Source organism: Pristis pectinata, chromosome 1, assembly GCF_009764475.1.
Source record: "Pristis pectinata isolate sPriPec2 chromosome 1, sPriPec2.1.pri, whole genome shotgun sequence".
Classification (NCBI taxonomy): domain Eukaryota; kingdom Metazoa; phylum Chordata; class Chondrichthyes; order Rhinopristiformes; family Pristidae; genus Pristis; species Pristis pectinata.
The window spans coordinates 55,441,545-55,457,672 of NC_067405.1; the positions used below are offsets into that span (position 1 = coordinate 55,441,545).

The window sequence follows — 16,128 nt, forward strand, 5'->3', positions numbered from 1 at the left end:
TAATACCCTAACATGCTTTTAATTTACTTTCTTTTTGGATACTATGCAGTGGTATAATAATATAATCATGAACCCGGTAGGTTTAAAGAGAGTGTGGGAAATGGCCCGAGTGACTTTCAAGGGAGCATGGGAAGTGGAGCCCCAGTGAGTTTAAAGGGACTGCGGGAAACATCAGCTGGTGAGCCAGTTGCCAGACCATTGGGGTATCCAAATAATAGGAGGGTGTATTATCAGGGTTTTACTGTATCACGGTTTTAGAATGAAGTACCAATATGTACAGCTAATATTTTTAAAACTATACATGTTCTGCTTAAAATATAAACAGTTCCTTAGACTTAACAATTTAACTTTCTAACATGCAGTTACTGCTAATTTTAAGAATAAATTCAACTTCCCATTTGACTAAGCAAATGGTAGTAAATAATATATAGGATTAGGCTCAGAGAGTTGTAGTTTGTTCTTTAAGAGTAACAACAGACATTTGGTTCTATTGAAGAGAACTAGCCATTAAATGTTATTGTTAATTTTCAAAATGATGGGGGGGGCTCTTCAACATATTCTGCTAATTGTGTGGCCTCACAGTTGTGTATTAAATGAATGAAACGTGTAGGGTGAACTGGAGGCAGATAATCTGTGTCACCACAAATGAAATGTAACATGGAGAATGCCATCAGCAACCAAATTCACAGACTGCTTCTATTTAACACAATGTTTTTTTAGAAAAATATTTATTGAGCATATCTAAATTCAAACAAGAAAAATACATGTAAAAATATTAACAGAAATTATATGAATTATGCTATAAGCTGCTGAAGTACAATAGATGGACTCTGCCTTCAGTAATAGAGGGTTATGCTGGATTATCCATCTAGATTTTGTGCTCAATACTAGAACTAAAATGCTTCTAAAAGACTAAATCAAGTTATGTAAATTAGTCAAGCACTAAAATGTGCTTTTACATTGATAGCATGTTGATAAACACATTTATGCATTTCTCCTCCGTTAATCAACCCATATCTCAGATAGTACTAACTTTCATGGTTCAGCAGGACAACAAGAGGTAAGAGTGGAGTTATGTTGAAAGAATTATGTATCTCTGAACAGCTCCATTGGAGTTCAGTTTAAATGTTGAAGGGAGCGGTATTAAATTTGAAGGTTGATAAGAAAATTAGTGGACTTACCTATCCCTTACAAGTTTTTTAAAAATTGTTTATATATATTCATCAAAAATCCACCTGCCTGTGTAAAGAGCATTAGCTTCTGATGTGTAAATCTTGACACAGATTATTGCAACTAAAGTATTGTTGCCTTGACAAATTGTGGCTGGTAGCCAGAAAGCATTGTTTTACCATTGACTTTAATGGATTCTGCCAAGTTTACTCTCAGTTGCAACCAGATGCAACAAAGCTGCGATTCAGAGGCCTGAGGCAGCAATGCAGCTGTCACTAAATATAAAAATAGCTTGAGATATGGGGGCCAGTTAATCATGTGTGAGATTTAAAATTAGTTTCTAAAAGAAAGTGGCTATAAAAATCCTGATCTACTTACATTCTTGACCCTAAGTTCCCTTCTGTGGGCTGAACAGGATTTGTTCCTAATCATATTGGTGTGTTTTTTCAAAACAGATCGACAGGTGTTTCCCCATAAATGCTGTAATTGCAAAGAAACAATTGTTATGATCACATACAGACTGTATATCCATGTTTTCAATTTAATATGGAATGGTTAATCATTGTGTTTAGCTTCTAAAATGCTTGTGCAAAAAAATGGAATGTGTGATAGGTATTTCATTTGTCTGAAAGACTGATCATCAAGCGACATTCTGTTTGACCATTGCAGTAAATTTAAATTTCTTGTAACAGCTGCCACATTCAATCATTTCTGATGCTTTGAAAACATAGGCGCTGATTTTTTTCTTTAAGCTGTGAATAATTATAGTTGTAAAAAACATTTCCTTTAAGAAAAGTTTCTCCACCAAAAGGGCACTTTGCCCTCCAGGTATTTTAGAAAATTAGATGCCTTTGATGTATACGCAAGACAGCAAGACTTAAAGCAGTGGATCGACTTGCTGCCTTAGATGGAATATCATATTCAGCAAATGGCACCTTCTAGGTTTCTTACCAATAACTGAGATGATTTTTTGCAAGCAGTTTTTAATCCCTCTGGTGCCATTTGAGGTTAATAATTAGTATTACTTACACTGAGGCTTTAAAATATGCCGTAAATCTGGAATGGAAATACAAAATCTGTTGAAATCTCCAGCACACCAAGGAAGGCCTGAAAGAAAATGAACAGCTAGTACTTCAGATTTCCGTGAAGGTTTACAACATTGAGCATTCTTTTTAAGATACAGCTATTCTTTATTTTTGTGTCAAAATGAACATTAACAGTTAGTTTTGCTATTAGTGCAGAAATTAACACTTCAGCATTTGCATTTATTACTATTAATGGACACTTATAGGTTTGCAGATTTATAAGTACTGCTGTATCAATATCCAATATATTTCTAATTTTATTTTACTCCAAAACGCTTTGTACATGACATGTTATAATCTAAAAAAGGACAGTTCCATTTTGGGAAGCAGAACAAAATTATATGAGTGACATGGTGTTGAGAAAGCTTTTCTGTAAAAACTTTCACCAACATAGCTTCATACATGGATAGGAGATTCAAATTTTTATGTTGAGCGCCAGCTACATCAGTTGCTGCTGGATGATTTACAAGAAAGGTGGATAGATAATACGCACCATCAAAAAAATTATAAAGCTAGAATTGCAACATGATGAAACAATTTTATCATGTTTTAACTCTAGATTTCCAGAAATCTAGAATTCAGTTGCCATTTAAAAACCATTGGGGCTAGGCCAGGGATATTTTCACACTGGCATTGACAGACTTTGAATAAGAATTATAGAACCAAGATGGGTAATTTAAGATGAATCACTGAACAATGGAACAGGTTTGAGGGATTGAATGGCCTCCTTTTGTTGCTGAAAAGAGGGATGTAGGTGCAAAGGTTAAAAGATGCCGATGCAAGGACTAAAGGAGATGGACATTAATTCTCTGTCCGAGGATCTTTGAGTGCAAACTCAACATATTTGGCTGGAGTGCATTCCCTAAATAGGATGGGATGAAGGAGTGTGCTGATTGGGCAAATGTTGCTGCTGGGTTGCTGTTAATTGTTGACTGCTTTGTCAGTCAAAGGTATGCTCTTTATTCTGATTGATCTGCTAAACTGTGAATCAATTGTGAGAGGATGAATGCTTTCATTGTCATCTCAGCAGAGATTTAGACACGGTGATGGTGAGAGGATGAGACGAAGAATGGCTCATGGGGACTGTGAAAAAGAGAAAAACGGAGCTAGGAGATTAGTGGGAGATCACTGGAACCACTAGTTAAATTTCTCAATTGGCAATTTGAAGAAAACTGGTAGTAACGATAAATCTGAAGTGCTGCCAGTCGATACTGTCTTAATTTTTCAATACCAAGTGTGTGAATAACAGAAGAAATAAACTACATGCAGTATCCTGGTTAAAATATGGCAATTTGTTTTGTAAGAGCCCACACAAAGCACCAAGGGTTATAGTGCAGCACATCCATCAAAACTAAAAAGAACAAGGGAGAAGATGAAGCAAGAAGTAGTGACCAAATGGGGAAAAAGGTTAATGCGTGAATGAATGGTCTTATTAATACCTTCTAACTGTTTCTCAGTCACTGACTGTTTTGTAAAAATACTCTAGTATTAAGCATGTTTTATTCAATTAAGACAAAGAAAGTTTATGCAATTTAGTGAGATGGACAGATTCATTCAGACATTGTCCAGCCAACCTGGCTGCAGCTGGCCAGCAACACTAGAAAGCTGACAATATAGCAAAGACCCTGAAAGTAAGTGCAGGGTGTGAAAAAAAGAATCACTGAAAGGGCATTGAGATTTGAATTCTAACTTAGGGTGCATGTACACCAAACATTCAGTCTCTCCTATTGGATGTAATTAAATTATGGGCCTAATTTTGGTCTTCAGATCTGTAGATCTATCATTTCCCATCACTGATTCAAATGAGTGGGACATCATGGCCCCATGAATCAAGTGTGCTCCAAATTTCATAACTTTGCAGCAAGAACTAAAAGATCTAGCCCCATAAGTATATGCAAAGCTGAACAGAAATGAAGCAAGATATTTTCTAAGGTTGTGCATTGTCAAGCCGATTTTCTACTTTAAAAATTATGCATTTTATACATAACAATTGATAGACTTGTGTTTTACAGGATAACGCATAATACATGTTTTCAACAAGCCAGTTAGTTTTTGAGGAACTGTTTTTCTTTGCAAAGGTGGTGACTATTTAGAAAATTCCCACACTTCATTGGTACAATGGCTGATTTTAGTGCCTGGTATCCTCCATTTTGAATGCAACCTGAACCAGGACATACCAGGTTGTGAATTCCAGTAAAAACTCAGTTCTGCCACATTATTGCTTAAATCTAACCTTCTACTTTGTCATCATACCTCGGAGCAGATTGATAGTTACAGCCCCAATTCAAACAGGGGCCATTGTATGCTCCTGCACTGGAAGCCTGTTTGGAAGAGGGCACTGGGGTAGAACTTAAAACAGGAGGCCCACATATGTTTAGTCAGGGATGAGTGATCTGAGGATCAGGATGGTGTCAATTAAGAGATGGCACAGCTGGGAGATTAGTTCTAAATAAAGCCACTGTATCATGAAAGCTTTCATTGCTGGGGCACTCTATTTCCAAATTCTTGGCATTTTCCTTCCAATCCTTGTTGAATGTGTCCTTTCTTCCCACCTGCCCATCATCATTGTTTCTTGCTGGTATTGATGTATATAATTTATGCTGCTGCACATTGTGGACACATGCTGCAGTTATTGTGAGAATTTCTGCCTCAGCGTTGCAGTGCCGCTTGGTTGCCAACAACAGTCATAACAGGAGGGCATTGAATGCAGCTTGTTTAGGGTAGTTTCCCCAAAATGCTGCCCACCTGTGTCAAATATGGATTATTGGTTTACAAGGAAGTGGAACAGAAACCTAAATCCTGTTCTGTAAGCTAAGTCTAACAAGATGTTTTTGAGAAACAGAGAATTCCCACATTGTTAATGACAAATAGCCATTGCTAATGCTATTGATCAACATTTTACAAGGCAACTCTTGTGTCACCACTATGGATGTTACATAAGTCCTGTCATTATGTCAATAATCAAGAGTGTATTCAACAATTAGAGATCTGCTACCTCACAAACCCCTCGTAAAATGATCTAGTTCTTGAGGCAACAGCTAGGAAAATGGTATGATCTGCCAGTTTGCTGTCATGATGAGAAATATGTTTAATGAATTGTTTTACAAAGGCACATTATTATTTTAAGTATTTATTTGACATTTTTCAAAATCTCTGATGCTCTTTAATTTTCTTTTTTTTGCAACAGAACTCTGTAAGTATGAGCTGTTTGCAGTGGCAGCTTTGCTGCATGTGGCAATTAATTTATGTAATTCATTATTTAATTCTTAAAAATGGCTACAATGAAGCTTGAAGATAAAAAGCTCATCTGAGCTACTATGTGTGTATAAATCTGCTTCATGGCATTTGCAGTTTGCTTTATATGTTAGGCTCTACTGCTTTAATGAATTGTTATGGCAAGAATCCTCCAGGATTTATGTTGCTTGTATACATGATCAGTCTATGCTAAAAGCTGATTGTTGAGTGGTAGTGAAAAGAATGTTGGTAAATATAACATTGGAAACTCATGCACAAATTTTTATCTCCCATTTCTTACAGAACAATAGCTTTGAGCAGTTCATAATCAACTACTGCAATGAGAAATTGCAGCAAATCTTCATTGAACTAACTTTGAAGGAAGAACAGGAAGAGTACATCAAAGAGGTAATGACTAATTTTCATGCTATGTCATTGCGATTTTTTGAATTAATATTGAAAGAAGGCTCATTCTGTGCTGAGTTAGCTGGTCTCAGTTGAAGTAGTAACTGAGAATTAAGATTGGAAAGTATTTGATTTGCTGTAAATGCCTTGTGACAAATTGAGGTCACCAAAGTGCTATATAAATGCAAGTTTATTTTTTAGTCTTGCAATCTCTGGACTAAGGTGGGATGAAAATTGGTTAGACTTTCAGTTTCTGATTGCCAGTCAATAACTAGAGAAATATGTCTCTGGCTGCCAATGGTAAATGTGTGCTCTTTTGAAGATAACGTGTGAAGGTGAGTACAGTTGGTTGCCAGTACTTTTGTACCTGTTTAGCACTGATCACCAGAGCTGAATTTCTCCCCAGCATGTGTGTGAATAGCGAATGTGGCAGGGATTGACTGGCATCACCGATAACTGACATTGGATGGGTGCTTACTGTTTGGTTCAATTTGTTAAATGCTGCTTAACAATACATATCATGTTAATCATACAATGGGCTGTGTTGGCTCTGGCCCTGTACTATTTCAACTTAATTATAATATTCACTACCCATAGTCTCAACTTTTTTTCTATGAATTGTTACAGTTTTGAAATTAAGTTGATTAGAAGACTAAAGGTGGTGGCTCTGTAAGGAATACTAGAATCCTTTGAATTATTTCTAACATCCTTGTTTCCCAAATAAATACCTGCACTTATGTCAGATAATTGTTTGACTTGCTTTGATTTCTGTGGTTGGAGGACTATGGGAATCTGTGATGGACAAAGATATCTCCAATTGTGACTGGCTATTGCTATGCATTGTTTGTAGGCAGTATATTAATAACACAATATTAAATTATGCTTTTTGGTTTGGAACATATCTTTGTATGTTCCCTCCAGCATTACCAGTCATCATATCACTGCCACTGCCCCTCTAGGCATCAGCTCTGATCTTTCTAAATAGTCTCATTGTAAGGTGTTTCCCTCTTTGTTCCCCTCATACTGCCATGTATTTTTGTTGATTGTGTGAACAGATTAAGTGCATTTTGATTCTCCCTCTCTCTCTCTCTCTCCCTCTTATTCTCCCTTTCTCTCCCTCTTATTCTCTCTCTCTCTCTCTCTCTCTCTCTCTCTCTCTCTCTCTTCCCCCCCCCCCCCCCCATTCTCTCTCTCCACCTCCTGTATCACCTAAGGATTAAATACTTTGTTCATTTCCTATGCAGGTAGTGTTCAATAAATGTTCATTTTCCTTTGCATAACTACATTCCTCATTAGGGTTCTAGAGATTGACAAATTAGTAAATTATTGAAGCAAAGCAATCCCAATAATGAAGAGAAAGGTCTCCATTAATAACAAATATGTAACAAATTAACTTCAAATGTTGGCGAGTGTGTTTGAATATCGAAAGGAATCGAATTTTGGCAATTTCCTTTGTTTTGAAGAGAAACAAGGAGATAGAAAAGAGAAGCTGAAGGGAAAGAAACAGAAATTAGGATGAGGGAGAAATAGAAAGAGATTGGAAGGAAGAAAGAGAGAAATGAAATGGAAAGTTTGTAAGGAATCCAGTAAACAAATAGAAAGTAAAGAAGGAGAGAAACTAATGTGAAAGAGAGAGAACCAAGCATGACCGAGGCAGGGAATTGGAGTTGGAGGATGTGGCTGTCAGTAAGGCACAAATATAAGCACATTGAACCAACCTTTCCTATTGTCACTTGCCTACTTTTACTATTCTTTTACTTTTCATTTCCATCATAATTCCATTCAATTCCATCATAAATGTTAACTTGGCTCTAATGCTGATGTTTGTGTATTCCATGTTCCAGCAATCTTTTATATAAAAACAATCTTATAATCTCTCCTTCATGCTTCTCTTACTGATTTCATCTGATGATCCTCATTACTAGCTCAGTGGCCAGTAGAAATAATTGTCACTGTCCTCAAAAATCTTACAAGCATTTTCAGTATTTTTTAACATCCTCTTCACTTTCCCACTTTCGGTGCATTTAGTACTGGGTTTGAAGACCCTCTTCAAAATTACATTATCATCATCTTTGTATGTCTGCTGTATGCCTTTTCATAGTTCTTTATTCTTTCTACAGTGCAAACTGTGTTCCATCTACCACCCAATCCAGACCTATTTCAGATTTCTTCCTTGCTTTTGCATTCAGGAGAATTACAAAATCCAGAACCTAATTTTTTCTTTTCAATATTTTGCACCTGCATTCCTGTTTATATATTTGTATGTTTGGATCCAATGTTTCTCTGCTCCTTATACCATGGAGAATGTTGCAGAGCAGGTTTCCGTTGTCTATTTTCAAAATCTATTTCACTTTTTACCTGTGTAAACTGCATTTATTACATACCTGCTTGGTGCCGTAACATCTCTCACTCTCTTGAATGCATGAATGTTTCCATTGTGCCTCAGTGACCAGAAATCTAATGAGAACACAATACAGTTTGATTGTGATTTCTTGCAAACTTCCGTGTAAAATTCAAAATTATATTGGCTTTGTTTGCTCTGCATTAGTTGTCCCTATTGAACCATGTGTATTATAAATTGCAGGGTATTCCTTTTCTAATTTTTGGTTTGTTTTCATCTTCCTCTGCTGAGTTATGGTCTATGGTTCAATTGCACAACCCTGAACAGCTAAGCATTATGTTATTGCTTCTTAAGACAGCAGTATTTCTTCACTTGCCTGACCAAGTAAAAACTTGTCACTAAAACTAAATGTCGCTTAGGAGTTACTGTTCCACTGTGTCAATGGGGTTGAATTTTGAAATCAGAATGCAACATGCTTGTGCTGCTATGATGAGCATTTAACTTGTGCAATCCAAGGACAAATTTATACACCTGACTGTTTATAGGTTATTATAGTAGAGGAGGGATATCGCATCTAAGTACAGTCCTGCCTAAATAGCATCTGGATACCAAGGAGAATTAGCAAGCACCATTTAACATCTTCCTAACTTTGAGTCAGACTGCTTATAGAATCTCAATTCAAAAGTAACAGAACTTCAGATGCTGGAGATCTGAACTGAAAAGCAGAAAATACTGGAAATGCTCAGTAAATCAGGCAGCATCTCTGAAGAGAAAAACAAATTTAACATTTCAGGGTGATGTTCTTTCAATAGCACCATAAAACCTAAACCAGTGCTGCAGTGGAGAATAGCCAACTCAGCACAGGCTAGGGTTTGAATCGGAGTCCTTTCTAGTCTTTGGCTCAGTGCTGGCAGCTTTTATTTTAATTATAGTCAAGTGACTTCAGCTGATTTTGGCATGAGATGTTACACATTGCAGAATTTAGTCAAAGTAATTGGTTGCTGCTAAATGTAGTGGGAATTGCATAGTAGATGCAATTATGAGTTCTAAAATAAATTTGGATCTATTACTAAATTACCTTTGGAAAACCTACTGATTTCTAAGTTTCCAGTCTTTAAGATCATATCAGTTCAAAAAATAGAACACACATTTATGACCTTTCTTTGACCTGCATCAATAGGTGAGTTTAGCCAAAATTTTCTGGGCAAAGTGGACCCTTACTAAAGGTTGCATTGGGGTTTTCTTTGCAAAATAAACACTTATTTCGTATTTTGCTGTTTACGCCTTCTTTAATCTCATAGTGCCAGGACATTAATGCTGATCAGATGTATGAGCTTCTGATTTACTCACAGACCTTACCAATGCCACGCTTGAATAGGGTTTGCGGTGATTCAGGAGAATATCGGAGTATCGGATTGAATATCCTAGCCATCCTTCAGTCTATCTTTATTCCCTTTCCTCTTTTTAGAAAGGAAGGCATCTCGTCTCTGCTCAGTGCCACTTCCAAAGTATGTTTTATTTAGCATTGGGCAATCTAAAATGGCCAAATCTCATGGCCTAGTTCGTGCTTGAGGCTAAAAAGAGTGAAACAAGGAAATAAGTTGAGAAGAAGCAGTTGCATATACAGCCAAATATGGATGCTAAAGACCAAGAAGAAAAGGCTGAGGAAGGTGAGGTGTTCCATAACAAAAAGGGAAATCGAATGAGGGAAAATGAAGGAATTATTAGTTAGAAGGGCAGGAATTGGCAGTATACGGCACATCTAGGAGTCAGCATTAGAACCGCTGCATTTTAATGGCCTGGATGTGAGTGTACAGGGAATAATTTCAAAGTTTCCCTGTGATACAAAACTTAGAAATATCGTAAATAAGGAGGCAACTAATTTCAGAGACATGTTGACTTTTGAATTATGCTGATATATAGCAAATGAAATTTTGTACAGGGAAGTATGAAGGGGTGCATTTTGGTTAGGGACAATATGAACAAAATGGAACAGTTTTAAAAGTAGTGCAGGAGCAAAAGCACCTATATATAATGTATATTCCCAGGTGCCTTTGAAGATAGCAGATGCAAAATAAGGCTTTATAATAGGAAATGAAACTGAAAATGCTGAAAATACTTAGCAGTCCAGGCAGCAACTGTGAAAAGGCAGAGTTCACGTTTCAGGGCAAAAACTTTCAGTAGAACTAATTGATATTGAATGGTTTTATTAATATATAAATAAAATACAGATGTAACACCTGTTAGGCCTTGGTTGGAATATTGTGTTCACTTCTTGGCACCACCCTTCAACAAGTATGTCAAGGCCTCGCAGAGGGTACAGAAGAGGTTAACCAGAATGGAACAAGGGATAATGCACTTCATTTATGGAGAAAGTCTAAAGAAATTGGGATTGTCATTTTTGGAGCAGAAAAGTTTAAGAGGAGATTTTGTGGAGGTGTTCAAAACCTTGAATGGAATTTGACAGAGAAAATAGAAAGAAGCTGTTGTAAGTGCCGAAGGGTTGATAACCAGAGGACACAGAATTAAGAAGGTTGACAAAAGAGGCAATGGGAGGAAATATTTTGTTTCACAGCTTGTTGCTGTGACCTTGAATGCTCTTCCTAAAAGGGTAGAAGAAACAGATTCAATACTGACATACAAAATAAAACTGTGAAAGAAGGATAGTATAGAGGCCTGGGTAGAGAGCAAGGAAATGGGATTAATTAGATAGCTCAATGGACCAATGACCCACATTGTAATGGCAGATATCCCAAGGAATTTGCTACAATGGCGGGTACCCCAAAGATACGGATTTAGTTGCCCAATTCTAAAATAGTTCTAATGACAGTAACAAAAAAACTAAATAGTCAGTAATTTAATCTTCCCTTGCAGTTTTATATTAAAATATTAACTCCTCTTCATTTTCTTTCATTCTGTTTCCCTTATTGTTAATGGAACACCTCACATCCCTCAGAATTAATTACAGCAGTGGAAAAGGTACTGTCATCATTATAGGGAACGGTGACATCCCAGAAATCTCTTTGCTCATGAAACTGCCTTGATCTTTTTTCTAAAGTGGGTGCTATGTTTAATAGGTTGTTCAATTATTAGTCACTAAAAAGTTATGCAAAATAAAACTAAAATACACTTAGGGGGAACAAACGTTGTAGGGGGGAATGCCTATTCTCAGTTTGTTATATCTCATAAATCAAATTCTGTGAACTCTTGTCTTATTAAACATATGTGTACAGATGGGACTTGAATTTTTGGGATGAAAACCTGAAACAAGTATAAATTCGCCTTCTCAACCTGTAAAAGTAGTTGAAAGAAAAGTTTGACAGGTACCAGAATGGAGATTGTCAAGGTGGAAAAGCATGTTAAATAAATACTACAATCTTTTCAAGTTCGGTGATTGTTCTGGTGAAACTACTGTGAGTTTTGTCACCACAAAAGTGTGCTGCTATTTGCAAGTCACTGCTTAATAAGTAAGCCAGGAGCATAAGCCACACAGAATGTGACTGAGCACTGTTGAACAGCCCATTTGTGCTTTGCTCTGTTTCTTTCCCCTTTCACGGTCATAGAGTGTAATAGCGTCATAGGGAGTTTAATGTTCAGCGGGAGAATGAGGTGGTCAAAGAAGGGATGAGATTCTGGAAGGAAAGAGTTGAATAGAATTTGCATTTCCTAAAGAACATAAGCAGAAAAATGCACCTTCCGCTTATACAACATCTTTAATCTAAAGATCTACTGTGCCAACTGAAAGAAGGCAAACAGAAAACAGGCAGTGAACTGAGAAAGTGACTCAAAGCACAATTAAATAAATGTGCATTGAAGAGGGTTTTAAATCAGGAGAAGTTGTAGAGAGATTTTGGTGAAGAGAATGCAGATAATAAAGATGACTAAGAAGAGGGGAGGTCTATAGCAGACAACATTAAGATGAACAGAGAATTCCAGGAATGTCATATAGGGCTGGAGGAGTGTATGGGGTAAAGCACAATGAGGACAAGGAGTGATTTAAAGGACAGGATAAGTTTGTATTAAGTGCTTCGTGTCAGGGAGTTAGTGTAAATCAAGGACAAGGGTAATGGACGCGTGGAAGTTAGTGTGGGATTAGTTAACTGCAAAGAGCTTTGCACAGATTGGAGTGCATGGACAAAGGGGTCAGAAGACATGCCAGGAATATGGAGACAGTATGAGTCAGGAAGTGATGGGGGAATGATTCATGAAAATGAGGCAAATCGTAGTGAGAGAGAGAAGAGTGTAAGATAAAATCTTTAAGAAACCTGAGAAAATAAAGATGGACAAAAGGAATATGTGTTTTTAAATGTAATTAATACACGTGCAAGTTAAATAATTCCATTCCATACTTGTTGAACTTATTGAGAAGAGTCTACTGTCTAGCTTAGAGCGGATGTTTGTGCATTGCAATTGTCAAAGGTGCCCAGGCTTAATGCTGGAATTTGAGACGTGTCTTTGATCTTTCTGTTGATGTTGCAGATGAAGTTGAATGGTAAGGAACCAAAAGAAATCTAGTGATGATTACAGGAGATTGGATTTTCCTTCTGACCACACTTACCTATTTTGATTACACCCAGTATGTCAATGACTTCTGTTATAAAGCTGTTACACAAGGTGGTGTGAAGAAATGGAATTAGTTTGGAGAAAAAGTGCTTTTTGAATGGTAGAAGGCAATGAAACTTTAAATTAGTAGAAAACAAAGTATTCCTCGACAATTGTTCCACATGCCTGGTTTCACTTTCTGTACCTGGCTACCGTGTATTAAGCAACTATACACAGGGACGTGACCAAAAAGAAAGCAAAAAAATCAGGCGCTGGAAGTAACTGGTTGCTCAATAATGGAAAATTCCTCTCTACTTTCATTTCTGGCAGAAGAAATTCTGCACCATAGTGCAGCATCGCAAGAAGTTGATTAAACCAGAGTGGTGGGGTAAAAAGGAAGCTATTTACAACAGGATAGTAAGCAAATTTGAGATCTAAGCAAAATGGCAGAGATGGATTTGTGAAACTATGTGTCATCAGCATCCATTGCAGATGTAAAATCTGCTAAAAGTGATCTGTGCACCTGGAGCTATGACATAGATTTCAATACACGTTACTAACTAAAAGCATTCCATTTTGTGTATTGTTTTAATGAAAAGTTCAACCAAATAAGCCAACATATGCATCTGTTCATAAACACACCTTGTTACATCATTGTGAAGCTTTCCAGCTGTCAAGATTATGCAGCTTTTTCTGATGTGTATAGAAGTTCTTTGTGTATCTTAGGCTTTATCTTTTTGAAGATAGATTTATTTTGTTGACTACATAAATGGTAGCTTGACCCAGAGAGTAATAAATAACTAATATTTCCCACATAGCTGTTGACTGCATGCTACTATGTCTTTTAAAACTGTGTTCTTTTTCTGTGCTGTAACCCCTTTGAACCCTTTTCTTGCTTGCTGCTATTGATGCCTTGCTAATGACTGTGCAAAGACTCCTTCCAGGTACTTGTACTCTGTTTTTGTTCCTAAGTAGGACCTTGTCATGTCTGCTGGGCTTCTTGTAATTTTTCCAGTGTCTTTTTCCCTTCTCTGTTCAAACAATTGTTTGCTTTAGTGTTTCTATTATTTTAATAAAATCTATAATTAGTATGCAGGAGAGCCTACTTTAACAGTAAACATTGCACTCTCATTTCATGTGACTCTGAATTTAATATTGATGTTCGCATAGAAATGATTTACAAATATAACAAAGCATCTTTCACCTGAAACAGCATCTATCTATGTCAGTTGTTGTTTAGGAAATTTTCAGATTTGTTTAGGAAGGCATGTGTTCAAGAAGTGGCTTGCCTTGGAAAAAAGACAGCATGCATCAACGTGACTGAAGTGACCTTGTGCCATGACGTTTGTTCCTGGATGGTTTCCCATGAACTGCATGGGAAATTCACTTGGATTGTGGAATGGAATGGGAGCAGAATTGGAAACATTTCAAATGAAATGTTCTTAAGTGTGGAGAATTCTAGCTCAGTGGAGCTTTGCAATGTTTCCAATTTAGAAAGTCTTTATGTATTGGGGGGAAAAAAATCTCAACTGGAATAAAGATGTGAACAGACACAGTTGGACAATTGTTAAAGATTATTGGAAGGAGATGTTTTTTACTGCAGTATTATATTTTGGCTGTTCATATATTTCACAGGGAATTGAATGGACTCATATTGAGTACTTCAACAATGCCATCATTTGTGAGCTGATTGAAAATGTAAGTGGAACTTTTCCAGTTTGATTTGAGAATTGGCTGTCAATTTTTAATACAGTAGCTTTAGCTTTGAAACGTCAGTAAACTTCTCACACTGGTAGTAAGAATGTGGAAATTATAACTGCATGGAGTGATTGAAGTGATAGCATTGCTCCATGTAAGGAGAGTCTTGATGCAATTAGAGAAGGCTGATGCAAGAGAGAATGGAATAGAGAACTGATGTAAAGGAAGAAGTAATCAAGATCGAAGGAAACAAATGTAGAGTATTTAGAGTAAATGGCTTGTTTCTCTGCTCTACATTTAATGTAATTCTGGTCCAAAGGATAGAGGCATCCCTAAAACAACAGCAGAAGTATCAGCAAACATGAGCTACTCTACTCCCAAATTCAATATTCTGAAGATACCTAGTAAAAAGTCAAAGTCGAGCTTATTGTCATATACTGAAGTACATGTATGTACAGGTGCAATGAAAAACTTACTTGCAGCAGCATCACAGCCACATGGCATCAGATAATCAGCATTCACAAGAAAAACATAAATTATACATAATTTTTACAGGAAAGAACACAAGAGAAAAATGTTATTGGTAAACTGTAACTGCAAAGAAGGACCAGACAGATGCTGATTTTATTGATATCACAATCTCAAAATCAACTATAATCTGAAATCTTGCATTCATCAGCTTTTCAGATTAAAATGCATATAGTGTAAAAACACAGGATGTTTTTTTGAAATTCCCTCTCCTATTGGGCTCCTCAGGTCCAAATTCCCAACAATTGATTGGATGATCAAGATCCATTTGTCACTGCAGCTTTGGCATCACCAGGTGGGAGGATCACACCACTCAGGCATCATTCTCTACCTCTCTCCCGCTGCATTTGTCGTATATTCAGGAACTCCTCTAGGGAGTACAGTTCGCATCTGGCCATTTTCTAAATTTATTTTCAGAAATTAAACAAAATCATGTAGAAAGGTCTCCATTAAAAAGAGGTGTAGAGTAATACAGCACCAAACAGGTCCTTTGATCACTGAGTCTGATCATCAACCACCCCCATTTACACTAATCCTACATTAGTCACAATTTTTATTCTTCCCACATCCTGATCAATTCCCCCCGTATTCTATCACTCACCAACACACTAGGAGCAATTAACAGTGGCCATTTAACTTACCAACCTGCATACCTTTGGGATGTGGGAGGAAATCAGAACATCTGGAGGAAACCCCTGTGGCAACAGGGAGAACCTGCAGATGTTCTCCATACAGAAAGCACCTGAAGTCAAGATTAAATCCAGATCTCTGGGACTTTGAGGCAGTGGCTCTACCAACTGTGCTACTGTGCTACTCCTTGTGTTATTATCATGCTAACTCAATGCAATATAGAATGTTGCAACTCATCATACTGTGCAATTTTAGAAAAATTACACCATTTCCATTTAATGATGAAATTAGTTTCATGGCAGTTCTATTGCAACTAGATCTACAGCACAAATGCTCTCAATAGGTAGGATAAAAAACAAGACAGGTTGCTCTTGAGAGGGTGCTCCAAATAATTGTTGCTCGGTGAAGAACACATTTAGAAAGATGTTTTGCAAAAAGGGAAATATGAATTTTTAGGAAATATTCTGGAATACCACGGGAAAATAAGTACATTTC

General features: G+C 36.9%; 1 protein-coding gene across 1 annotated transcript in view; it reads left to right on the forward strand.

Moving 5' to 3' along the window:
• Nucleotides 1–16,128, forward strand: part of LOC127572193 (unconventional myosin-Ib-like) — a 204,044-nt gene that overhangs the window by 149,421 nt on the left and 38,495 nt on the right. Inside the window, 2 exon segments of the mRNA XM_052019109.1 lie at nucleotides 5,793–5,897; nucleotides 14,413–14,475. Coding sequence (XP_051875069.1) covers nucleotides 5,793–5,897; nucleotides 14,413–14,475 — 168 coding nt within the window.